This window comes from Mixophyes fleayi, chromosome 2, assembly GCF_038048845.1.
Source record: "Mixophyes fleayi isolate aMixFle1 chromosome 2, aMixFle1.hap1, whole genome shotgun sequence".
NCBI classification, from domain to species: Eukaryota; Metazoa; Chordata; class Amphibia; order Anura; family Limnodynastidae; genus Mixophyes; species Mixophyes fleayi.
The window spans coordinates 188,711,849-188,738,855 of NC_134403.1; the positions used below are offsets into that span (position 1 = coordinate 188,711,849).

Below are 27,007 nucleotides of genomic sequence, written 5' to 3' on the forward strand. Positions count from 1 at the left end.
CAAAGAAAAAATATGATTTTTTTAATCCTTGAATTGAACCTAAACAGTATTTGTTGTTTTTTTTGTTACTGTTAAAAGCATTTGATGCAAGTGCTGTCTCAAGTTCCCATAATATATGCTGTGGGGGAAGTCTCTACTGCACTGGGAGAGCCCATGAGCTTGCCAGCTTTATCATACTAAAGACCTCTTAACAGCATATATTATGTAGGGTCCTCTCCTAAAGTGTCACCTTGCTTCAATAAATTAAGGAAGCAGACTTCCCATACAATATTTACTTGAAGTTCTTCACAAAGTCCTCTCCCTTTTTAATAGAACCCTTCAGCTCTCCCATAGCCTCAGCTACAAGCTTTTCTTCAAAGGCAGACAGTTTCCCCAAGCCCAGGTTCTTCTCAATGCCGTTTTTCTGTTACAGAAAAAAAAGTTAAACAATAGATTAAATTTTGCACAAAGGACAGCAAATCATTTGTTATGGAAAGCAGGATTTAAAAACCATGAGGCCACAATCTACTCTAGAGAATTACCATTTAAAGATTGATCTATAATAGACTACTGAACATACACTAAGGAGTTCTTTTAAGGAATGTGCCAACATAACCAATTAGTATTATGAAAGTGGGTGAAAAATTAACATTTTTCTGTAGTGATGTTTAGTATACAGGTTTATGTTTACATACCCCAAGCAGCAGAGGAGTAGAGAAGTACGTGCACTCAGTTTCTTCAGACCTCACAAATGCGCATTCAACAACACCCTCTTTTCCATTCATAGCATCCAGCAGGGAAAAGACAAAGCGTGCTCCAGCGTAGGCCATGGACAGTGTTGCAGATCCTAGAAAGAAAGATAAAATGCAAGCGTTATACTTGCCACACTGAATCTTTAAAAGAAAGAGAAAAGTTATTAAAATAGCATATTAAGAAGTCAGACAATGTTAACTAAACTAAAATGTTTGTAGATTGATAGAGAAGACATCTGCAGCATAAAATGTACCTTACGGAGCTGCAGTCGGTGCTTCATTGTGGCAAAATGCAAAATGAATAGGTAGGGGCAGCGAGTCCTACCGCCTATAGTAATTTCCCCTTTGGTTGTTTTAGTCATTAGAAAGTTAATCCTTAATTTGATGGTGAGGTCACATGACTAGTCATAAGATGACTGTTCTGATTGCATGAAACTTTATGGCACTGCTCTCATCTCATTGAGGTGAGAAGGTGCGTCTATTTTGTGGGACAAAGGTTCACTTCATCATTAAAGATAATGTTTGTATAGTATAGAAAAAAATAGCCATTCACAGATGTAGAGCCAGTATGCTCACTTGTAATACTCATGCTACAATTCAGATTACTACAACAATGCTATACAAAACAGAGTCCATAATATAAAATATACTGCTGGTTTCAATTTCAAGACTAGTAATTTCCTTCACTTTCCTTATGCTTAGAAACTACCTCCTATAGGACATATCACTTAAAACCCAGTTAGCTGATTAAGGAAAACTGTATGGTGCCTGCTGGAATTTATTTTGACCTGCTGAACAAGCTACATCCAAGAAGAGGATTTTTTTAAACAAGCAGGTATTTCAATAAAGCTAGACATAGTATGAAGTAATTGGATTAGCTATAGATTAATGACAAGGGCCATTCATAGCACAAGTTACGTCACCTGTCACCCCATATAACACAGCTATTTGAAGCATTAGCAAGTTCTCAAACACCAACAGACCTGCTCCTGCTTTGGCTTTGACAACTTCTGTTCCGGCATCCTGGATTCGGACAGTGAGAGCTTCCAGAGCCTCTTGGGAAAACTCTACCTTGGGGGTGCTCTGTAAAGATATATTTAAAGAAGAAAAAAAATATTGATACAATATACTTTGTATAGTAGATGGTTACAACAAGGAAAGGAAACTGGTTTAGAGACTATAACAAAACAATTGTACTGCCAGTTGTAAAAGGTGGTGGCATAAGGAACATTGCATCACCAGCATCTCGCCTCAAGAATAACACTCTTGGCCTATTCCTCTCTGCAATTAGCTCTGTGACCAAGGATAAGGACCCATTTCCTCATGTTTGACCTCTCAATGAAAATAGTCACCTTCTCCTCAGACATTCAATCCCATTTCTATAAAACTCATCTCCATATTTGTTAGATATTAAATCATACAATTTTACTCTTACACTATCATGTGCTATGTTTTAGAAAATATGCTAGAACCTTATAAAAAAAAAAAAAAAAAAAAAAAAGAAATTAGCATATATTGTACTCAGAATGAGAAGAGAAAGATTTCAGCCTTTAAAAATTATACAAGATGTTTTGAAAGAACATGAACAACCTAAGAACGCACAGCCAAACGTTCTATGTAAAGTAAAAAGACTGGTGGCAGAATGCCTGAGAAGATAAAAGCATAAATAAGAAAGATTTGTTTAAATTTACAAGTTGCAGAGTACGCATAATGTATAATTAGCTTGTTTTCATACTCTATTGACTTCTAATTGGTTAAGCTTCTATACCTAATATTCTACTGTATAAATAAAGATCCTGAAGTAAGCTCTGGTTGGAACAGAATCAGAGCTGCTCAGCATTATATCATACAGGTGTTCCCTGTAAAGTCTTCAAATCAGGGGAGTCTTGTGCTGATAAATAGAAATGTACTGTCTTATGGTATTGATATGTCTTGCCAGAAAAGTTGTGACTGTAATAGGATCAATGCCTCCCTAAGCCAGTGTGAAAGACAGATAGGCGGCAAATTTTCTATGCCACTGTGAGAAACAGAACGGGAAGGAGTGCTCAACAATTTGCACTCATAGGAGAGTAAACTCTGAAAATGCCTTTGTGTGGATGCATAACCTCATTGGCAAAGTTGTCAGTAATGATTCATTTTGGATATTGGGAATATTGGCATTAGTAGCAAAGGGTTTGGCAATCGTGTTGATTGTACATGTGGTAGTGAAAATTGTTACATGGCCGATTAAGAAATTACTGACACTTGATTGTTGTTCCTGCAGGAAAAATTACGAGCTTCCTGGAACAGTGGTGATCAGAGATTTCTACGGGTTTGGTGCCTGAGACAAACAGTGAACGTTGTGAACAGTGGTCAGCAATCAAACAAAAAAAAAAAAACCTGCAGTCTGCAACAAGAAATTGACAGTGACCATGGAGAAACCAGAATGAAAATTATATCCTTTTTGGGATAAGATTGACGAGAATCCTAGGTCAGGCGTGGACCATGGGTCAGATACTAAGTCAGTTAAAAAAAAAACAAAAAAAAAAAAAACTATGAACAGAATGAGCATACAATTGTGGGATGGAATTGAAAAATGGATTGTCACATCATTAGTGCGACATATTTGTTAATGGATCTTATTACATGAAGAAAACAATCAATATCTTGATTCATCCATTGTTCCTAATCCTTCATGTATTAACTATAATGATTATATGGAACTGTTACCCAACATGTAATACAAGGAAAATGCTAAATGGATATCAGCAAAATATTCCCCTCTATACATCTAGATAAGACATTAAATAGGGAAAGAAGAGTTATGGTGATAAAGATACCAGGGCATACGTGCTGAATGAATTATTCTACCTATATGGGGTCCTTAAGATACCATATAGTGTAAAGGTAAGTGCTAACTGTCTTCTGCTGAATATCATCATGACTGATAGGCATGGCCGTATTAAGGGAATCCCCCCACCCCCGGCACTTACTTCCTTCTCCGGCAGGCTGTACCCTCTTTACTGAGGAGATCTCGTGAGAGAGACTCACGAGATCTCCTCAGTAAGGAGACTACAGCGCGCCGGAGAAGGACCGCAGTGAAAGTGCTCAGCAGCACTGATCGCGCCGGGGGCGCCCCCGCCCGATCAATACTGCTGCTGAGCACTTTCAAGGGCCCCCTTGATGCCATAGGCCCCTAGGCTGTAGCCCAGTTAGCCCTATGGTTAATCTGGCCCTGCTGATAGGTAGAAGTTAGAAGTAGATATTTAATCAGAAGAGGGGAGTGTAAGGGTAAAATTTGATTATTGATTTAATATCCATCATGTGCCCAGCTTTAGAAAATATGCTATAACCTTAAAAAAAATAAAATGGCATATATTGTACTCAGAATGAGAAGAGAAACAGATTGAAGCCTTGAAAAATGATACAAGATGTTTTGAGAGAACATTAATAACCCAAGGACACACAGCTGAATGTTCTATGTAAATTAACAAGACTGGTGGCAGAATGCCTGAAAGCATAAAGAAAGATTTGTTTAAAACTTAAAGTTTTTTGCCTTGGAAAAAGCAGACCTAAGCGAAACACGCATCGGCATCCACGCTATCTGATCTTCATCTGGCAGCTAATTATAATTATAATGCTCCGGTAAATCCACATTTAGTCTGGAGCGATTATTGAGGCAGATAGCAAGACACTCCCCATATGGTGTGCAAACAATTGCTTTACTATAATAAGATATCTGAATGAAATAGAGTGTCTGATCTAAAAGGGTCCCTTTCTACACACTGCAACAAACCCAACTATGCTTATTATTGAGAAAGTGTAGTTAAAACAAGAGGTTATTTATTTGTTTTAGTGAAGCAGTATTGATTCTTATGCTGCCGATATACTTTATATTTAGACATATATGTGTTAAGGAGACTATACGGAATTAGATCTACATCTCTGCCTATAACAAGTCCACCTATTAATAGATTTTAAGATTTTCTTGTGCAGACAGCACTTTATTTTAATTTGTTTTATATTTTGCTTATTTTAATTTTCTAAATAAAAGTTATATTTTACTATCATTCCAATACTAAAAATTGAAGCTGGCAGTGCACCTTTAAATTAACTTCTAATATGCATAAGTCAAGTTCTAGGTTGCACCCCACATTCATAAATCTTTAGAAATTCTTACATATGTAAATTAATAAAAATCTTAATAGAGTGGGTATCAGCTTTATGCAATTTAGTGCGACAGTCCCTTTCTTCTCTGACCTGTATAAATAAAGATCCTGAAGTAAGCTCTGGTTGGAACAGAATCAGAGCTGCTCAGCATATCATACAGGTGTTGTGTTTTTCTGTTCACCAGTCAACTGAAAATCAAGGAAGATCTGACTAACGAATGTGATTGATGGGGTATCGGGGTTCACCGATACTTCTAACAATGCAAAACAGGTGACCATACACTTATCTGATCTGCAAAGTTACAGTTCCTTTGAAGACACCACCTTTTCTTCTGCCACCTCTCAGCTGGGATACTTCCTTTTCTCTATATTTTACTACATCCCATGGACACCTTTTGGTTGCTTGTGTTCAGTACCATTTCTAAGTTCAAAACTACCAATGCTTTCCCTTTAATGATTAACATCTTAGCTGGCTTTTCCTATGCTGAAAGTGTAACTCATGATTCAACACACATTTGCTCAAAAAATACCAGGGGTATATTTACTAAACTGCAGGTTCAAAGAAGTGGAGATGTTGCCTATAGCAACCAATCAGATTCTAGCTGTCATTTTGTAGAATGTACTTAATAACTAGAAGCTGACTGGTTGTTATAGGCAACATCTCCACTTTTTCAAACCCGCAGTTTAATAAATATACCCCCAAGACTTATTTCAGAAGCCCCTTGTTTAGGAGGCATATTTGATTCTGTCTTGTGTTACTCACAGCCAAGCCCTTCAAGAAATCCCTCCCAATAGCTCTTCTGTCCGTAATCACCAACATACATTTATGCATATACTCATTACACGTTTTACTGTAAACATTTTTGTTTACCAAACAAAACATTTTAAATGCAGTTACCAGAGTGATCTTCCTTTCTGTTTAATTGCACTAGCTGCCCATTTATTCTATTATACAATATAAAGTTCTGGTTTTTGTTGAAGACTGCTGTTTAGGCCACATAACCAAGACCTCCATTGCTAACTGCACAACAAGTTCCAGTCGAACCCCACCAAACATATGCAGCCACAACACCTAGCAGAAGATTTAAACTCCCAACTCTGGAGGTATGCACTGTATGCAGCAGATGTTGACAAATCAGTAATCCATCACATACAGTGCATCCTCCCATACCAGCAGCTTATATAGCTATGATGGATTCAGTGCACCGCATAAAAAAAAAACAAAAAAAACTGTGCTCTCCTCTGCACAAACTGAACATACTCCTACACAATAGTGCTCTTCTTTCTAACATCTTACCTTTTCCAATTAAACCCTAACTCTTTAGGTGCCATATGAAGTCACAACTCTTCAGAGGACTTTAACTTTGTGTGTAATTATATGCATTTAGTCCAGCAATCACAAAGGTTTGCAGGGCTACAATTCCGCTACAAGGAACTCAAGCGATAGTGGGGCCTGATCTGAAATTAATGCCATCTTCTCTACCCAACAGTCCATTTGTACAAAATCTGAGTGAATAAGTTGTCAAAACACTCAAGTCACTTAAATGAATGAGAAAATGGAACCACCAATCTAGTAAACAGCAGCATAATTTGAAGTAATGGAGAGTTTGAAGCCTGGTAGTTTTATTTAGCTTTCCTCTAGTGCTGCTAATCCACAAAATCAAACCATGATGTGCTCATCTAACCTTTCTATGTAATAGCAGGAATACATTATACCTTTGTTCTAAATATCACCACATGAAGTGTCAATTTAATCAATATCAGTGCTTGACACTTATGAATCAGGGGATTTACTGTACAAATTAGCTTGTTAATTTTAAAGTGCCAAAACCAAAATAGCCCGTACCTGAGAAATTAATGGTATGATTGTTTTTCCAGCATGTCCACCAATCACTGGAATATTCACACGAGCTGGATCAAGTTGCTGAAAAGAAATAGGAGAGACAGCCTTATGATCAATTGCATAAAGCCAAGTATTTGCATTACCCAACCTATTCATGATAACAGGGTCAAACCCAACATCAGCAATAGGATACAGCAGTGAAAGCCCACATATGGATTACATACACCCAGAAAACTTAGACAGCAGATACTTCTATAGCCGGTACACAGACTATTGTATTTCAAGATTATATCACCACAAGTAGATATCAGCTAGAACATCCTCAAAACTGCTTAAACATCTAATTCACACAAACGCAAAAACATTAGTGACCCTACAGAAGTACCTGTGGCATACATCATTCAAAAAAAGGTGTACAGCAATGACTTTCACCACACCATGTGGGCAATTCTCTTAGCTGCCAATGGAGTTAATACAGATAGAAAACCCTCTTTACATACCTTCAGTTCTGCTACAAAAGTGTTGGCTCTTACAATGTCAAGTGTAGTAACACCAAAAATGCGGTTAGGATTGTAAACAGAATGTTTCTTAAATATTTCAGCAGTGATTGGAATAGTAGAATTTACCTGTTTAAAGAAGATACAGTTTAAAATTTGTGTGTGTTAGAAGACCCCAAATTGCAATAAAAGTCATTCATTACTGATTCAGTCACAGTTCTACAGAACTAGGGGAGATATGATAAGTAAAATTAAATGAAAGTTTACTTTTTTCCCCATCCCTCTTTCTTTAATCTGGAAACTGATTTCACCAATGTGACAAATCGCTCACTTACAAATTTCAGTTATCCCTCCACATCATACCATTCTACAAACAGGAACAGTGAACTCACTGGATTTGCAATGATGCAGATCATGGCTCCTGGACAACTTTTTGCACAAGCGTCAGTCAGGGTAGCAACAATAGATGCATTTGTGTTAAATAGATCATCACGGGTCATTCCTAAATGGGTACAAAAACAAAAAGGAGATTTATTTTTATTTTTTTTTAGATCTAAAAAAAATAATTCTACATGCAAATTAGTAAGACAGAGTAAAGATCCATACCACATACCAGGTTTTCTAGGAACACCAGCTGGGATGACTACTACATCAGCACCTTTCAAGCTTTCTGGTAGCTGCTCTGCTCCAATATATCCTATTAAAGGGGTAAAACATTAAGAAAACACTTAGATAGTTGATATATTTAAAAACCTACTTTACAATGCGATTTGCTTGCCTAGCAGTGGTCTGTACTAAACAAACCACCAATTTTTTATATATATTTAAAAAAAACAAAAACTGTTTATTAATAACATCACTTACAAATGTACAGAGAGACTCAACAGGAATCCAGCAACAATGACACATCGGTATGAGGCACAGATCAGTTTGAAATGCGACACCGGAAACAGTCAATGACTATGTCCCAATGGCGCCCTTACATAGTGAAGTTCACTGTGCTGGATACAAACTGCAGTGATGTTCTGCAACAACATTTAGAATAATAAGGGGAGAGGGCTGTAGGAGGGGAGAGAGGGAGGGTGAGGGACACCAAAATTATATTTTGCAGATGGACCCCCACCTGCTAAACCAGCAGTACCAGGAATAGGACTCACCTGGAATGGTTACTTTTCCAGGGACAAAACTATTGAGAACACTGTTTTTTTGGGGGTTTTTTAAAAAACAAAAACCGACAAAGGCATAATTATATAGTCCTCGCCAAATCCTAACATTTGATAACAAATACCATAAATAAATATTCATAAATAAGAGCATGAAGAAAACATGTGAAGGAGCACACGTTTATTGCTTCCATGTCAATAACAATCTGTAATTTGAACCAGGTGCTGCTTACCAATTGCACTTTATGGATTGTGAAATGCCAACAGCTATAAAAGCAGAACCTTTTGACGTTTTAAGAGGAGAGAGATTTACAGATAGAGAACTTTGAAGACAGTTGCCAATATACACAGAAGGGGGCATCCCTACAAATTCACCCAAAGATCAAATCGTATAATGGTCAGACAGATCACAAAGAAACTACATTCAGGGATCTTCAGCCTCCATCAACACAATGGGTCTATGTTCTATTAAGAGAGGTGACAAACCATATTAACATAAGATAACATAAACTCAAGCATTACTTTATGAAGAATAACGAAGACATTTTACTTACGACAACAATCCAACACAAACTATAGAGACTTTTTGGAGGACTTTTAATCTCTGTATGAGCATACATCTCCTACACAGTTGAGGAAGACATTTTGTGGATTCATCCTATTTTAGGAGACTACAGTCTGTCAAACTAGGAACCAATGCTATTATTATAATAGCTATACTACATGAAGGTCAGTAACAGGTGCTTCAGCATGTGTTTTCAAATTCTAGTGAGCTAAAAGCTGCTTTAACATACATCAAGATGAATTATTTTACCTGTCACTTTGGCTCTGGTCTCAATGTGGCTCAAATCTGCAGCTACACCTGGTGTGTGGGCAATATCATAGAGAGCAAGATTGCTGATTAAGGGACTATTCTTCAATAGGAGTGAGAGAGGCTGTCCGATTCCCCCAGAGGCTCCAAGCACTGCCACCCTGGCATTGTTCTGAGGAAACAAGCATACATTTAATGAAAATTACTGAGATTGTAGGCATAAAATTGAAGTTTAATAGAGGCCCTTGAATACTCCAACAGAGAAAACAGATATATTCACTTAAATATCCAAACAGATCAATTAATATATTTGCATCCTTCATTTTGGCAAACCTGACAAGTGGATTATGTTTTCACATTAGTACAACACACAAACTTTACAGATAATATGCTCATACATATATACAAGAATTACACAAGTTAGCAGCATAGACTGCTGTGGCACTATGAACTAAATCACCACTAAACTACACTGGACAAGATGGGCTATGAGATTTGAAACCCATTGTAGAAATAATAAAGCTGCAATATATACTGTATATGACCTTTTGCATGTCCTTGAAAGGCATTTCAATCACCTTGGCTCTCACTATGCACTTCAATCAGTCTATCTACAGAACAGTTTAATGATATGACCCATTGTATAATCAATAAACCAAATGGAAGATTAGTCATGCATATTACTACAAGCGCATACCTGAAGTATAGGTATAAAATGATATAACCTCCAACTTACTGGACATTAATACAGGGCAGGCATTGTTACAAAATCGGCACCCCAGCCCCCCGCAACAATCGGCACCCTCCTCCCCCCATCTTTCCTTACCTCACCACCGCCGCTCTGCTCCGTCTCCTCCCCTCACTAGTATGGTCAGCGGTCACCGCACAGTTTTAAAGTAATTTTCATTCTGGAGGGCGCCCTCCAGAGCCCAGCGCCCTAGGCAAGTCCCTAACCTTGCCTAATGGGAGCGCCGGGCCTGCATTAATACTACAGATGAGTACAAGCCTTTTTGGAAAATAACATTTTTGACACATTGCACCACCATTTAGACAGATGGGGGGGGGGGGGGCAGGAAGTGGATTTGTTATGTTATTCTTGTCACCATATAATACAAAGAATCATAGCAAGTACTCTGAACACCTAATGCCACCCTACCCTGGTAGGAAGTGTAGGCACCATGCACATTACAGGGGCAGGAATACCTGGGTCCTAGTGTTACAACAGCAACCGTCGCACAACCCGCACTGAGCAAAGCTTAAGGTGCTAACACAGTCATAAATCAATACAGTTTATTTGCACCCATCGCAGTCCCCTCCACTGCTCTTATATAACGCGGTGTAAGACGTACCTGCGCGCTGGAGGAGAATCCCCGGATGAGGCCGCAGGCGGTGGGTCTGGCGAGTCGGGAGAACATGACGGTAATACACACTAATTACAGCGACAACGTCCAGTGACTCCAACGACCTCCAACAGCAAAGACAGCTACAGAACGAGTGGGCGGCTCCCGCTTACAACGCCTGACGTCACGTGTAACCTTTCACTCTACGTGCCGCGGAGGATAAATGCTGGCATGGCGGTATGCGCATGCGTATTGGGGAGGAAACTATTCAATGACAAGTCTCTGCCCTCGATCAATTAACGTTAACTATAGTCACTGCTACGCGTCTAGGCATTAAACTTATAATACTTTAATGAACGAGTAACTGTGTTTCTGATATATTAATAAATATAATTCCAATGTCATAAGAAGCCCGAATAAAAGCTGTCCGCCTAGTCAGAGACGTCTTTAGTCACGTAATGGAAGTTGTTGCTGTTAATTGAGGATGTAATTTATTTATAGGATCACACTGTACATGTCAAGAACAAGAATAGATACAAACGTGTGCTATGCCCTATATTTGTAAGTGTAAATAAGGTATAGCTCCGCTAAATACAGTAGATGTGACCGGACAATGCGCCTTTGTTACGTCTCCCATAGTTACCATCAGGGCGTTCATAGCAACGGGACCTAAACCTAGTAAGCGGGATAAGTCGCACCGAAAGTATAGTGGGACTCATTAGAACAAACTGTATGCGAAACATCTGATCAAGCCTGTAACAATTTTACCATAGCTCATACTTGTAAGTAACCACTCAGTAGAGATCTTATGCATCTTTAAAATCTGCTTTGAATTAGCCTGTCTTTAGACAAATATCTTTTAATCAAGATTAACAATATGTTTTTAATAATACTTGTTATCCCATAAGCAAATATTAACTTAACAGGATCTGCATAATGTAGAAATAAAAATAAACAGAAATCACAGCGTAATATAACTATATATACACCTCACAACTGTTCCTCATTTGGCAAGACATTTCCACTTTTAGGGCTAGATTTACTAAACTGCGGGTTTGAAAAAGTGGAGATGTTGCCTATAGCAACCAATCAGATTCTAGTTATCATTTATTTAGCACATTCTACAAGATGACAGCTAGAATCTGATTGGTTGCTATAGGCAACATCTCCACTTCTACAATCTAATGGCAAATTGAGTACTCTGTGCATATGCTGAAAATAGATTTACACACATGTGTAAGGTTTCTTAAAAAGTCAATCACAAATAACAGTGTACTTGCCCCTTTAAGTTGCACTTAATAGCTCTCAAACGGTGTACTCAAGAATAATGTAGTGTTCTCATCTGTGATGGTATCGCCTTTTATCTCTACGGTATTGTCATATTGTTGAAGTACTTTTGAGCGTTCGGGATTTATGGTATGCGCCTGTGATACATATTTCTTTGTTTTAGTATATCTGTTGATCTAGTGGTACCTTTTTGTATAATACGGCAGCAATCCATAGAGAGCGCTAATAAGAAATCATACCTAAAATTATAAATGTCTACATGTATTTTATCAAAGTTTGAGATGCGCAAATTCAAATGTTGATATATACTTATATGTATTTATTCCACTACAACATTGTCATAATTCTTTTTTGTTTTAGCAACATGGGTGAGTTGGTACTATGTACAGCAACAGAATTATACAATATCTTGAACCAATCAACAAAGTTCTCTAGGCTTGCTGAACCTAATTATTTATGTCTTTTGGGTAAGTACTAGATATGTTCATCATACTTGGTGAAGTGTGGATATTTTCAGGAATATTTCAAAGTGTTAAGGTTTTTTTACATTCACATAAGTGCCTGCTCCACTGGAGCTCACAGTCTAAATTCTTTACCACACACACACTAGCAGGGGTGAACGCAGGATTTAGATGCGCAGCAGCTCCATTTTGGTGAGTCTGAATTCTACAGCAGCTGCTGCGCTGTCAAGCAGCATACGCGGCAGTGCTGTATTATACTACAATACAGCACTGCCGCGGACGCTTCTTTGACAGCGCCGCGGCCGCTGTACAGTACCGTTGGTTCGCAGAGAGGAGGGGTTTCTGGAGAACCAGAAACCCCCCTGCGTGCGCCACTGACTAGGGTTAATTTTGTCAGAAGTCGATTAACTTACCAGTATGTTTTTGGACCGTGTTGAAGTACTCATAGGAAACCCATAGGGAAAACATGCAAACTCCACACAGATAGGGTCACGGAAGCAATCAAACCCATGATCCCAGTGGTGTGAGATAGCAATGCTGACCACTGTGCCACCATGCTGCTCCACACTGTCTTAAAAGAGAAATGTCATTCTAAGAATGTAGAAGCTGGTGTCACCATCCATGCTTTGGGAGACACCTCTAGGGGATGACACCTCTAGGGGATGACACCTCTAGGGGATGACACCTCTAGGGGATGGCCTGTCAACTCAGCATCAGTTTAGACAAATGCTGAAAAGGCCATTTAAAATAGGGTTTTATATATAATTATTTGAAAGGGACTCAGTATCTTCCATATTAGAAATTCATCCCTGCTATCTTCTAGAAGGGAGGTCTATTCTTACAGGCTTGTGCCACAATCTTTTTAAGCTAACAGCCATTTGCGTCATAAAACCATGTCAGTATTGTAGAGACAGTTTAAATCCATAAGAGGCCAATCTAAATCTATCATTACAAAGGTCGCTTTTCTGTGATAAGCACAACATATTATTGTTTATCATGCCACTCAGTTTGCAGAATAGGTGGCGGATTAAGACATTGTTACCTACAAGAGTTTTTTTCAAGTTTGTTTTATTTTAATCAAGGGTGAGCATTCAAAAATACAGATACAAAACAGTTAAACAGACATGAATCGGAGCAAATAGTAGATACAAGAGAAGTATACAACATGCGCCAGCTCCAGCAGGGCTGTTACAAAAGTGTCAACCATAAGTTTTTTGTTTTTATGGGGAGGAAAAGTCAGGGAAAAGAGAGAATGGGGAGGAAAGGATGTGTCACACTTCTGGTATCACAAACGGAGCCCAATAGCCAGGTAGTTCTGTAGTAAACGGAATTTATTTATTTATATATATATATATATATATATATATATATATATATATATATACATATATATATATATATATATATATATATATATAATCTCAAGTATCCAACAAGTGAAATCCACAGTCTCGAGACAGATAAAGGTCTGGTAGAAATATCAAGCAATTGTATTCCAAATCACAACAGGGAGCAAGGTTCTGTGGAAGCATCTAGTTCAGATACAAACACAATACTCAAGCAAAGGCTACAAAACAGGAAGTGCCTTTTCTAGGCCTCAACAGGAAATGAGATCCAAGATGGAATCTTCATAAGACAGTCCCGGCCATCTTGGATAAGGGCAAGTTCATAACAGGCAAGTATATAACAGGATTGTGTGAAACCTAGGGGGTGGAAAAAAAGAAAGAAAAATGAAATGGAAGAATAACTAAGTTTAGGAAGGAATATTATGGGGGAAAAGGTACATGTATATCATTATGTCATGTATTCCATACGGATACGGTAGACATGCCATATCCTAGTCATCACTGCGGTAAAAGAAGGAGGAGTGAGTGATTTCCATTCCGCCGTGCCTATTGCAGTTTTTTTTTTATCATTGCCATGATGTACGGTGACTAAATGATTCATGTTTAAAAAAAATTAGTTCTCTTTTCACAAATAGCTGGAAGCGGAAAATGAAACCTGACTGCATATAAATTCTAGATGTTTTGCAGTACCAAATGACAAGAAAGGTCTATATTAGGGGTGTCTGAATTCCATTCACAATCAAACAAAAATACTCGGTATTGTCTTGAAAATATTAGCTAGATCAAACACAAAATATCATCAGTCAAATGATTTAGATTAGAATATACACTTTAGAAAAGGTTTCTAAAGTGTATATATTTTCTAAACCTTTAGAAAAAAGGTTTCTTCTTCCTTTGCTCTCTACCAGTGGATTTCTTCTCCCACCAACTGTAATGGTCACTCCCTTGAGCTAATCGTCTCTGTTTTGTCTCCTGTTTTTCCAACTCGTTTTCTCACTCTCCGGCACAGTGGTTCAGTGGATAGCACTTCTGCCTCATAGCACTGGGGTCATGAGTTCTGATTCCTGACCACCGCCTTATCTGTGAGGAATTTGTATGTTCTCCCTGTGTTTGCGTAGGATTTGCTCCAGGTGCTCTGGTTTTCTCCCACACTAAAACATAGTAGTAGGTTAATTGGCTGCTATTAAATTGACCTTAGTCTCTCCCGGGCTGTGTGTGTATATTTGGGAATTTAGACTGTAAACTCCAATGGGGCAGGGACTGGTGTGAGTGAGTTCTCTGTACAGAGCTGTGGAATTAGTGGCGCTATATAAATAGCTGATGATGATGATAATATCTGTCACCCAAATTCATGTGCACTCATCTTGATGCCTTTGAACGTGCTTTCTTTTCTTCCACACTTGAACAACTCCTATGATCACTCTGTCATCCCCAAATCTGGCTGTCTCACTCTATAACCACATCCTCACCTCAGCCTTAGGTTAGGTACACACTGAAGAATTTTCTGACCGACGTGTTTGTACCTGAAGGTCCGATCAGTCTGGCAATTCCTCCATACACACTGACACGATTTACCTTCAGATCTGTGCTCTTCATCTGGTCCTTTAGTCTTCAGAGAATGACAGCACAATATTCATTCATTCATTCTTGTGACACTAATTAAAACCACCTTGTTATAGCTATCCACATGTCCAAATGAACTTCATTAGCTTCTGTGACTCCAAAACTAAACATTCTGTCTCAGAATGAACAAATCAATTATTCCTTCTACAGCACTCTCTAAATTTATTCACCGGACATTCATTGCTAGCATCGGCTGAAATAGCCAGACTCTGTAAACTCTATGAAGATCGTGAGCATGAGTGCATACACACTACATGATCGTTAGGTGATTGGTCGGAAAATATTAAACAGTACGGCCAACCAAATAAGCCAACAAATTGGCACTTTGGAACGACTTTCAACCATCGTGTCACTATACACACTAACCCGACTTCCACCCAAACAGTCGTATATCGGCCCGATTATTGGACTAAAATGCTCCAGTGTGTACCCAGCCTTAGATAGAGCTGCCCATACCACCACTCACAGCCTCCAATATTTTAAACTCCAGCTGTGGCACTCCAAGCCAGCCCGTTATTCGGTAAAATTGCTCCAGAACTGTTAAGCACTGCTGGAGGAAATCTTCCCAGTTCTAGCACTGACTTCCTCCAATTGATATGTATTCTTTTATCTTAGAGCTCATCTTTCTCTCTTGCTAAAAAAAACTTACTTTAAGTCTCTTTACACCCAATCATCAATCAAATCCTCATCCCCTCTTTACCATCCTCAACTCCCTCCTCTGCTCACCCTCTCCTCCTCTTCCCTCCTCCATTATAGCTTTCAAGATTGCCACTTACTTTCAAATAAAAACTGACATCATCCATCTAGAAATTTCCTCCTAACAGGTCCTCCCTCTCTACCCAACCCAGAGCCAGATATAGAACTCATCACTGCAAACAAGGTCTACAAAGCTCTGTCATTTTCTCCCCACCTCTACATGCCCCATGGCCCTATTCCTGCTCACCTTCTCTGCTCTCTCTTCCCCAATGCCATCCTGCACTTACCCCTCCTTAAATCATTCCTCTTCAACAGCAACTTCCCCTTATTTAAGCACGCTCTCATCTCACCTATCCTCAAAAATGTTTTCTTTGATCCTGGCTCTCTTTCCAATTACTGCCTATATCTCCCCTCCTATTTGCCTCAAAAACCACTCGGGTGGCTTGTCTATAAACGCCTTCCAAGGTTTCTCTCCTCTCATTCCCTTTTTGAGAACTGCTATCTCTTCAAATTTGTCCTAATGCTACCTAAAACTCAACACCAAAACTCTCATCCACTCTCATATTATCCCATTTGACTACTGCATCTTCCTCTTCTCTGTCCTCCATCTCAACCATCTCTCCCCACTTATACCCATCCTCAACGCCACAGCAAGAATGATTTTCCTCTCTCGTTGCGCTACTTCTGCTTCCCTGTTCTCTACCTTATTTAATTCAAACTCCACACCCTCACCTACAATGCGTTCAGTCTCTCCCCCCTAATTTATCTCCAAAGTCATCTAACTCCCACCCTCTCCCACCCCTCCCCTGCTCTGCCATTAACAGATGCTTCAACTCCCCACTAATAACCACATCCCAAATCCACCTCCAAGATATCCCCATGCTGCTCTCCACCTATCGCATACACTTACACACCCAATCAGACACTCCACCAGCCTCTATTATTTAAACACTCTAAAATAACACCCGTTTATCAAAACCTACCATTCTCCCATCTAATTCTACTGTTGTTGGCCTAGCATGCATCTGTCCACATTATCCCTCAATTTTACCCCCTGTCTGCTCCCAGCCTTGCCCCTCCCCATTAGCTTTTCAGCTCTCAGGAGCTGGGCTCTTTCTGCTCCTTTTATTTTGTCCACTCCCACCTAGAACACCTGTGCGTCCCTGTATGTATTACTTCTCGTATGTTCAGTAAGACACTTGTTTTCTATAAGCCCACATAAGTATTTTGAGTTATCTTTTCTTATCTTCACGCCGCCTTTCAACCTACTGTTCACTTATTATTTAATATTACTTTCTCGTAGATGCACGTTCCAAGCGAGAGTATAATGAGAGTCACATTATAACTGCAAGAAGAGCAAAGCAGGTAATAATAGATTACAAATAAACATAGTCAAATGCCGTTTGCTCATTTCTTTATACTAACAGTCTGTGTCGATCATTGAATTCTGGATTATTGCAGTTTGGTGGTCTACTGCAAGGGATCCATTCTGCCATGGGTTAACATATTGCACTCCAGCATTAAACACGGTTTACACAGTAAAGAAACAGTTACGTTCTTTAAAAAAACAAACAAAAAAAAATGTCTTGTGGATTTGTTAAGAACATCTAAAGACATAAGGCATTAATGTTTTTAGCTTTAATATGATATATACCATGCTTATACCTCTGACAGATAATACAAATGATATATTTGTAAGCTTGTAAACAGTTACAAAGTTGCAAATTAAAAAAGTGAAATAACAGGAGTCCTATATAACTATAATGATTATGCAGGAGAAGAAAGTCAATTGTACTTCTGGTCACAAATCAGGCCCCAAAGTATGCCTCTCAAATCCTCAATTTGATGTCTCTCTCTTTTTAAGTCAGGTTTCTAAAGACTTGCCCTTCTCATTGGATAGTTCTGAGCTTTTAATGCAGCAATAAAATCTGTTCACTGGGCAGATAATAAACATGATCGATCGTAATAGGAAAAAGACATGGCTATGTTCTGTTGCTGCACTTTTGGGCATAGTGTACTATAGACGCCATTATTTGTGACACTATAGCTTCGTATAGCTTGATCATTTAATGAGGAGTGGAATAATTAATCAATATCTATTTCATTTAAAAAATAAAAAAAAATTATATGGATATAACATTACTGTCTTATACACTCCAATCAACCCTCCTACTACTACCACCTACTTTACAATCAACACTGTTATTGTGACTACATATTACCCTTCCTGCTGCTATTGGGTCTCTTCACTATGCATGTACTATAACCCTCATGTGCTCATTTTGTCACTACCTGGACCCCTTCATATCAGCCTACTTCCTCAGCTCCTTGTACTTGCTTCACCATCACGCGTCTTACGTTTGGGCTGTAAGTAAATTGCCTTATTAATTACTATCACCCATGCTTAACTGCAGCTCTTTCTATCCTGTATCGCACATCATTCTATCCTTGACTGCTACCCTATCTAGTCTTATCTACCTAGTCTCAGTTTCCTGAACAGCAACCCTCCCTTTCCTATCACTTTTTTTCTAGACCCAGACTCTCTCCAACTACTGCTCTATCTCTCTACTCCTTCGCCTCCAAGCTCTTTGAGCGGATTGTCTCACCACCTTCTTCTACTCCCATTCCCTCCTTGCTACACTGCAATCTGGCTTTTGTCTCCGTAACTCCACGGAAACTGCCCTCACCAATACTAATGACATTCTTGCTGCCTCAGGGGTCATTTCTCTTTTCCAATTTCCACTACCTATCGGCATTTTCCCACAGCAATCTCATCAGCTTTTTCAGCTTCCAATACCATCTCTATGCTGATGACACCCTCCCAAGTCCCCTCACCTCATCTCTATAGCCTTTGACAACATTAACCTATCCTCTGTCCTGTAAGTCCACTGCCTAGGAATTTTCCTTGAATCTTCCCTCTTTTACTGCCCACATTCAATACCTCTCCCAATCATGCCACTTCAACCTTCGAAATATCACAAGGATCAGCACAGGGCCAGCACTGTGGCTTTCTGGTTAGCACTTCTGCCTCACAGCACTGGGGTTATGAGTTCAATTCCCAACCATGGCCGAATCTGTGTGGGGTATGTTTGTTCTCCGTGTGTATGCGTGGTTCTCCTGTGGGTGCTCTGGTTTCCTCCCACACTAAAAAACAGACCAGTAGGCTAATTGGCTGCTATTAAATTGACCATAGTCTCTCTCAGTCTGTGTGTATGTGTATGTTAGGGAATTTAGACTGTAAGTTCTAATGGGGCAGGGACTGATGTGAAGAAGTTTTCTGTACAGTGCTGCGAAATTAGTGGAGCTATATAAAATAACTCATAATGATGATGATTAGACCCTCTCATCCTGGAGGCAACCAATAGTCTCATCCACTTTATTTTGTCTCACCTAGACTACTGCATCCTCCTTCTCTCTGGCCTCTATTCCTCCCACTTCTTCCACTCCAATAAAACATTAATGCTGCTGCTCCCCTCTGAAACTCACTTCCTCTCCCAATCAGGTTCTCCACTTCTCTCCAAGGCTTCAACCAGGCTCTCTAAACCAGTGTTAGGATATCATTACAAGGTGATGTTATAGTAAAAACAGTATGGAGTTTATTGCAGTACACCATATATAATGATGGACAGAGCTCAAGCTCAATGGATTTGTCAGTAAGCAAAGAGTAGACCGGTGATAACGCGGGTTCTGAGGTAATGCAGAAAAGAATCACAGTCAGAAGACAATTTAGGAAAATAACACAGTCTTTATGGCAACGCAGGAATATAACAGTCTCTGAGGCAGGGCAGGAATATAACACAGAGTCTCTGAGGCAATGCCAGTGTAGATTTTCAGAGTCTTTAAGGCAATGCAGGAATATAACACAGAGTCCAGAGATCACTGTAAAGCCCTGTAGAGTGAGCAAATGATAATTACCATTGTGTAGAGCAGGGGTGTCCAACCTGTCCATCTTCCCTGGGCCACATTGGAAGACGAGTTGGTTTGGGCTGCACATAAAATACACTAACGATAGCTGATCATCCAAAAAACCATAGAAAACATAGTTAACATATTAAACTTACTTGGAAATGAAGTTGGTGTTACTTGGAAATGAAGTCTGCATGCAGCCCGTGGGCCGCGGGTTGGACAAGCCTGGTGTAGAGCTATATGAATAGTGTACATATGCAAAACCAGATATCAGGAGTCAGAAGACAAGTAAAAGCAGAGCCAGGAACCAGTATACTATAATATGCAAAGCTTGGTATCAGGAACCCCGAGGCAAACAAATGCAAAGCTAGGAACTACTGATGAAAGATCAGAAGTACACACAGAACACAGATTCAGGAACCAGGAGGCTAGTGTGTATCTCTATCACTGGCCTTGAGTGCAGCACTCAGAGGGATACAACACACCTACATATCAGGTCTGAGTAAGAAGCAGAATGCACAGCAGATGAAAGCCTAACACTCTGTACCTGTTTGCTGAGCCCATGCTCATTGGCACAGGATCAGCTTGTAGTAATTTGCTTCCCATTTCGTCCTTCTCTCCTCATGACCTTCTCCCCATGTAATAATGAAAGGCTATACCCCACCCTGTATCTCATTGATGCTAGTTTGCTGTTTGACGCTGTGTGTTGTATAGTATGTTTTGTCTATATTGTATGTATTGTACTGTAATGTTATGTTCTACTGTTTTACTGTATGCTCTCTGTATGGTGCAGCAGACATTGTGTGGCATGTTATAAATAAAATATAATATAATGCTCTATATCAGATAATAACACAATATCAGATATGCTATACCAAATGTAATTTTCTCTGTTCTGGTATAGGAATTATTATTAGCCATTCATTGATCAGTTTAATTTTTTGGCAAATAAATGCTTAGCAAACAAGTGATAACCTAAGGGTGAATTCAGAAACATCAAAATTAAGTTACAAATGTTACAATACTCTGCTTCTGGAAATATTGTTTCAGTCCCAACGATTGTTTCACCTCTTAGGTTATATCAGTAATTTAGAAAAAGTTAAGAATTAATTTAGTGTCATAATATTCTATTTCTACTAACGTTGCTTTTCCTGAGATACAGTGAACTTTTTAATGTATAATGCTGCATTATCAGTAAACACCTTCATTCTGAAAGCTACTATTGGGTATATTATTGATCTCATTGAGTTATACTCCAAAAAATATTTTACTCACGTTCTCTTTATTTCATCACATCATCAGCAGCAGCAGCTATTTATAGAAAACCACTAATTCCACAGTGCTGTACAGAGAACTCACTCACATCAGTCCCTGCCCTACTCAGACTTACAGTCTAAATTATTTAATATACACACACTCACAGACTATGGTCAATTTGATAGCAGCCAATTAATCTACTATGTTTTTTTGGAGTGTGGGAGAAAACCTGAGCACCCAGAGGAGACCCACGTAAATACAGGGAGAATATACAAACTTCACACAGATAAGGCCATGGTCAGGACTCAAACTATGACCCCAGTGCTGTGAGGCAGAATTGCTAACCACTAAGCCACTGCTTCAATGTGGCAAGAGCACATTTCTGGTGAAACACATGCGAACAGCTTCTTGCTTTTTACTTTGTTTTAATGTCAGGACGATAAAGTACTTGACAACATAAAGATTCCATCTTGTGACCCTAAACACTAAATAAACAGAGACTAGCTCTCTAGACACAGGCCAGCTTTTCTAGCACTGGTTACATTGAACAATGAAACAAACAGGTTTTTATACCTACACTCTTCCCACAGCCCTAGCTTGATGGGCAAGTGACACTCCCACCTTCCCTTTAAAAAGGAGTTCTCATCAGCTGCTTTTGGTTCATTACTCTTACTGCTGTCAGGACCTGTAGCGGTGAGAAAAGGCACTTTCAACCCATGTAAGTTAAATCAGACTCTATACCATTATTTTGTCACACATATGTCCTCCACCTGTTTATCCTTATACTAGGTGCACTGCTGCCCAAATGTGTTACTCTGCTTGCATTCTTTCTTTGCAGATTGTCAGCTAAATGTTTTCCTTTGTTACCTATCCCATTCCCCCCTAGCATCACCAAATAGGGGAGCGCGGACTTCGTGAGGAGCGCAAATTTTCGTGACAATACAGCTACATTTTTATGCATTTTATGCATTTTTATGCAGAATCCTGGGTCTATGTTCTTCTGAGAACTTGAAAGGTTGCAGTGCCAAGAACTAGCTGGTTACCTTGACATGTACCTCCCAGATGGTCCACCGCAATGGTGCATGATCTGTTTTTAACGTGAATTCTCTGCCTAGGAGATTACAGTGCAGAGCTTCTGTAGCCCATTTTATGGCGTATTTTTGCTCTCTAGGAAGTAACTTCTGACTTAGGTACAGGACAAGGTTTTCTATTTCATCCATCTCCTGCGATAGGACTGCACCTAAGCTGACACCAGAGGTATCAATTTGGAGGAAGAACCTCCGGGAAAACTCAGATACTTGTAGGACTGGAGAGGAACAGAGGGCTAAGCGAACATCTAAGCAAGCCGCTTCTGCATTCAGACCAGGCTAATCTATTTTTTAACATGTCCGCAAGTGGAGCAGCTCTAGTTGTGAAATGGATTCAGAATTGTCTGTAGTTATCTACTAAGCCTAGAAAGGTTCTTAACTGCGATTTATTTTATGGTCTTGCCCAACTTTTGACTGCCTCCACCTTGCCTAGTTTGGGTTTTACTTGCCCTTGCCCAACAATGCACCCCAAGTATTTGGCTTCTCTCATGGCTATGACACATTTTTCTGCATTAGCTGTTAATCCTGCAGACCTCAATGAAGCTAAGACGGCCTCGACCTTGGCCAGATCTGACTTCCAGTCTGGGATATAAATTATTATATCATCTAAATAATCATCATCATCATCATCATTATCATTTATTTATATAGCGCCACTAATTCCGCAGCGCTGTACAGAGAACTCATTCACATCAGTCCCTACCCCATTGGAGCTTACAGTCTAAATTCCCTACTATAGACACACACTCACACACAGACAGACAGGGAAAGACTAGGGTAAATTTTTTTTATTTTTTTTTATTGCAGCCAATTAACCTACCAGTATGTTTTTGGAGTGTGGGAGGAAACCGGAGCACCCGGAGGAAACCCACGCAAACACAGGGAGAACATACAAACTCCACACAGAATAAATAATAATAAATAAATAAGTGGCTGTATAAGCTGTGTGTGGTCAGCAATTTATTCATGGCCCTTTGGAAGGTGGCAGAGCCCCATGCAACCCAAAGGATAGAACTTTATATTCGAAGAGACCATCAGGGGTGGAAAATGTGGCCTTTGGCTTGGCTGTGGAAGTGAGGAGAACTTGCCAATACCCTTTTGTAAGATCAAGAGCAGTCAGATAGTTACTACCAGCTAGATTTTCTACCAATTCATCCACACGTGGCATCAGATAGGCCATTCTGTTTAAGCACCTTAAGTCATTGCAGAAGCTAATAGTCCCACCGGGTTTCGGAACAATCACAATGGGGCTATTCCACTCACTAGTGGACTCCTCAATCACGTCTAGCTGGAGCATTTTCTCAATCTCTTTTCTTAAGTCAGCCTTTCTGGCCTTGGAAATGCAGTACGGTTTCTGCATTTCTGACGGAGTGACAATGTCGTGTTCAATTAAAGTAGTGCATCCAGGAATGAAAGAGAAGACATCTCTGTTCCAGCGTATCATTTCCTCAGTCTGTTGTTTCTGCTTAATTGACAAAGCTGACTCAATGGGCAATTCAGATTTTTCATTGACAGTTCTCACTACCCGAGGAGAGGTGTCCTCATCATACCAAGATTTAAGGAGATTGACGGGGTGTATTTGTTCCTTCCTTCTCCTTCTTCTTCTCCCCAACTGACTGACTCTGTAATTAACAGAACTGACAGCCTCTATGGCTTTATATGGACCTTGCCAGTGGCCAAAAAGTTTGCTTTCCTGGGTTGAAAACTGGACTAGGACCTTGGAAGATTGAACTATAGCATTTTTATCATAACTTCTCTTCTGTTCCTGAGCCTCTTTTACATGTTGTTATACAATGGGCCTCTCATACATTTGGGACACAAATTGTACCAGATTTGGCTCCTTTGGGCCTTGCTGCTAAAACCCTTCCTTTAACATATCCAATATACTCCTGGGCTGTCTCCTGAATTCAAATGGACTAAACCCTGATGAGGCCTGAGGTACCTCACTGATGACATACAGCAAATAGGGAATAAGAGTGTCCTAATCTTTTTTTTTTTCTGCGCCACGGCTTTCCTGAGCGTGTGCTTTAATGTGTGGTTAAAACGCTCCACCAAGCTATCTGTTGTGAATGGTATATGGAGGTGTGAAGAGCAGTCACCCCTGACAACTGTCACATGTGTTTCATCAGTTTGGAAATGAACAGGGTGCCCTGGTTTGTGAGAATTTCTTTGGGTATTCCCAAGCATGTGAACATCATTACAAGTTGTTTAGCTATGGTGCTGGACTCTATGTTTCGTAGGGGAACTGCCTCTGGATATATGGTTGCATAGTCAAGCACCACTAGTGTATATTGGTGTCCACGAGCAGATTTCTTCAGTGGCCCCACAAAAACTATGGCTATCCGTTCAATGGAAACTTGTACTATTGGGATGAGAGGTGCCCTGTACATGCGTTTAAGACAGGTTCTCTGACAAATGGGACTGGACTGGGAATACCTTTTCACTGTCATGTTTACACCGGGCCAGTACAACCTAAGCATAACTCGTTCCCTTGTTTTATCCTCCCCCAGATGTCCTCCACAGACATGTGTATTTGCTGCTTTTAATACAAGGGGTATGTGGACCTGAGGAACCATTAAATGTTCTACTTTTACCCCCTGTACAATAGCAACGCTATACAGAAAGTTATTTTTGATAGCAAAATATGGTATACCTTCTGCAGTCTGGGCGTCTTTCACTATATCATTCACCTCAGTCACACTTTTAAAAGCATGTTATAAAGTTGCATCATTAAGTTGGTTACGAGCAAAGTCCAGAAGAGGAAAACAAAATTGGTAATGCGGACCAGTCTGTATCCTCACTGACAGGCTTGGGTGGGCTCATCCGAGATGTTAGCAAGCAAATGCTAGTTTGGACTCTCCATGCTTCCCTGCAGATGGATGCTTTTGTGGAACTCCTGCCATAACCCCCAGGATAGCATTCCAATTTGGAGTTTCCCAAAGATCGATATCCAGACGTTGTGGATTCTTCAGCAGATCCTTTAAGACCAGACTTGCAACCAATTGCATCAGTTGCCGGACCCGCTCACTGAGGACCTATTTAAACAGTGGGAAGTCTCTCCCCAGAATGAGTGGATATGGGAGTTTAGGCGCTATGGCAGCCACCACCATAACTGTTTAGTTTTTAAGTGTGACTGGGAACTGTTCTCTCATACTCCTCAGTCGTCCCATGAACGCAATAACACATATCCTTCACCTTGGGCAACCGTCTAGTTATGGTTTCCAACACAGCAGAGCTAGAAACCAACATAAGTTCACTCCCAGAGTCAACCAATGCCAAGACAAGATTTTGGTTTATAAACACAGTCACCCGGAACAAACAAGGACTTCCTGATGTGGGACTCATGGTACAACAGCTTAGGAAAGAAGGTTCAACATGTGCAACAGAACAGTCCATGGGTTCCAGTAGTTTAGAACACTTGGTCCTAATGTGGCCTGGATCACCACATTTACAGAACTTCAGATTAGACACCTTTGTAACTGGCCATCTGTCCATAGCAGTTTTGCCATTGTGCCCTGTAGCATGGATTGTCAATCCTGGCTTTTGCAGACCGCGTTCCAGACCACGGATGCAGTGATCTATCGCAAGAACTTCAGTAATTCGGGTAGGCGAATTCTCCTCAGGCTGCAGCCATTTTTTTTTACACTCTGGACAACTCAGCCAATTGTGCTCTGACTAGTTTGTCTTTATCATAATGCCATTCATGTAGTGCTGGCCCGGCTTGGCCCCAAAACCCCAGTGCGAGCCAATATCTCCATCTTTAGACACAGATAATCAGATGCCCAGTCCTCATCCAGACCCATATAAGCTCGCTGAGCTTCGCCAGTCAGATATGGTGCCAGCCTCTCAGCCCAAACTTCAGGAGTCCATTTTATCCTTTTTGCAGCTCTCTCAAAGGACACTAGGGGGTAAATGTATTAACATGCGGGTTCTTCAACACCCGCGAGTTCAGTGTCTTCGGCGATTAAATTTAAAGCGGCGCTGCCTTGTAAAGGGAAACTTCCCTTTACAATGCAGCGCCGCTTTAAATTTAATCGCCGAAGACGCTGAACTCACGGGTGTTGAAGAACCCGCATGTTAATACATTTACCCCCAGATATGCTTCTATGTCTTCTGCTGGCGACATTTTCTGCAGAGCCAGACCAGGTGGTACATTTCTGTCATACTTCACTAACTCTTCCCTTTAGAGCCTGGTGTTTTCTTTCTCTGCCTTTGCAACTCGTAGCACCTGAGCTTGCTGCTCTTACTGCGCAGCGGCTTCATTACGAGGGCTGTCACATTTCTGTTCTAATAACTGTAATCTAACTGGGATCTTGTAATTACAGCTATGAAGCCAGGAGTATGGTGAAAACATAAACTGTTTTATTAAAGTAATAACTCAATCCAGATATGCAGGGAAGGCACAGACCAGGTAAAGCTAAACATAAATAACACATATCCAGGTGTGGCTGGAAACAGGCAAATAGCAGTGAATACAAACAGCAGTTACAGATGAACTAAGCTGAACAAAGGTTAAGAGCCAAAACCTGGGATACATGGAAACAGATTGTAGCTTGCAGGAAGTCCAAGGAAACAACAATGACCAGCAAGGAGTATTGTGAGGAATGGGCATATATAATCAGTGACACAGGTGCAGTAGTTAAAAAAAAGGAGTAGGTTAACTCCTGCTAGTGAGAGAAAAGGCAATAGTACAGTAGCAGCACCTCCGGTAAGCCAGAGGTACTGCAGGCCTGATGCAATAAAAACAGTCAAACATTAGTCCAGCAGACAGGAGCTGCAGAGGCAAAGCAGCATCTCCATGGGCGATGCT

At 40.0% G+C, this 27,007-nt stretch overlaps 2 protein-coding genes across 3 annotated transcripts in view; one reads left to right on the forward strand and one right to left on the reverse strand.

Moving 5' to 3' along the window:
• Window positions 1-10,681, reverse strand: MDH2 (malate dehydrogenase 2). The gene is made up of 9 exons (XM_075195130.1): window positions 10,543-10,681; window positions 9,197-9,365; window positions 7,833-7,916; window positions 7,612-7,721; window positions 7,223-7,348; window positions 6,726-6,803; window positions 1,715-1,814; window positions 675-826; window positions 1-403 (listed from the first exon to the last, which is right to left on the reverse strand). The coding sequence occupies exons 1-9, from the start codon at window positions 10,606-10,608 to the stop codon at window positions 272-274; spliced, it is 1,017 nt and encodes a 338-aa protein (XP_075051231.1). The 5' UTR covers window positions 10,609-10,681; the 3' UTR covers window positions 1-271.
• Window positions 10,649-27,007, forward strand: part of STYXL1 (serine/threonine/tyrosine interacting like 1) — a 25,787-nt gene continuing 9,428 nt past the window's right edge. The window contains exons 1-3 of one of the 2 annotated variants that reach the window (XM_075195131.1): window positions 10,649-10,770; window positions 12,181-12,287; window positions 17,250-17,311. In XM_075195131.1, the coding sequence (XP_075051232.1) occupies window positions 10,757-10,770; window positions 12,181-12,287; window positions 17,250-17,311 (183 nt within the window). In that variant the 5' untranslated portion in view covers window positions 10,649-10,756. Of the gene's footprint in view, window positions 10,771-10,800; window positions 11,316-12,180; window positions 12,288-17,249; window positions 17,312-27,007 lie in introns of those variants that run through there. The other variant, XM_075195132.1, reaches the window with a different exon arrangement.

What these genes read in the sequence shown, in the direction of transcription:
- MDH2 (XM_075195130.1), bottom strand. Translation starts at nt 10,608, where the DNA reads ATGTTCTCCCGACTCGCCAGACCCACCGCCTGCGGCCTCATCCGGGGA. An exon ending in CAAAGCCAAAGCAGGAGCAG is followed by an intron (nt 827 to 1,714) that starts GTCTGTTGGTGT and finishes CTTTCTTTCTAG; the next exon opens with GATCTGCAACACTGTCCATG. An exon ending in CTACTCCTCTGCTGCTTGGG is followed by an intron (nt 404 to 674) that starts GTATGTAAACAT and finishes TTTCTGTAACAG; the next exon opens with AAAAACGGCATTGAGAAGAA.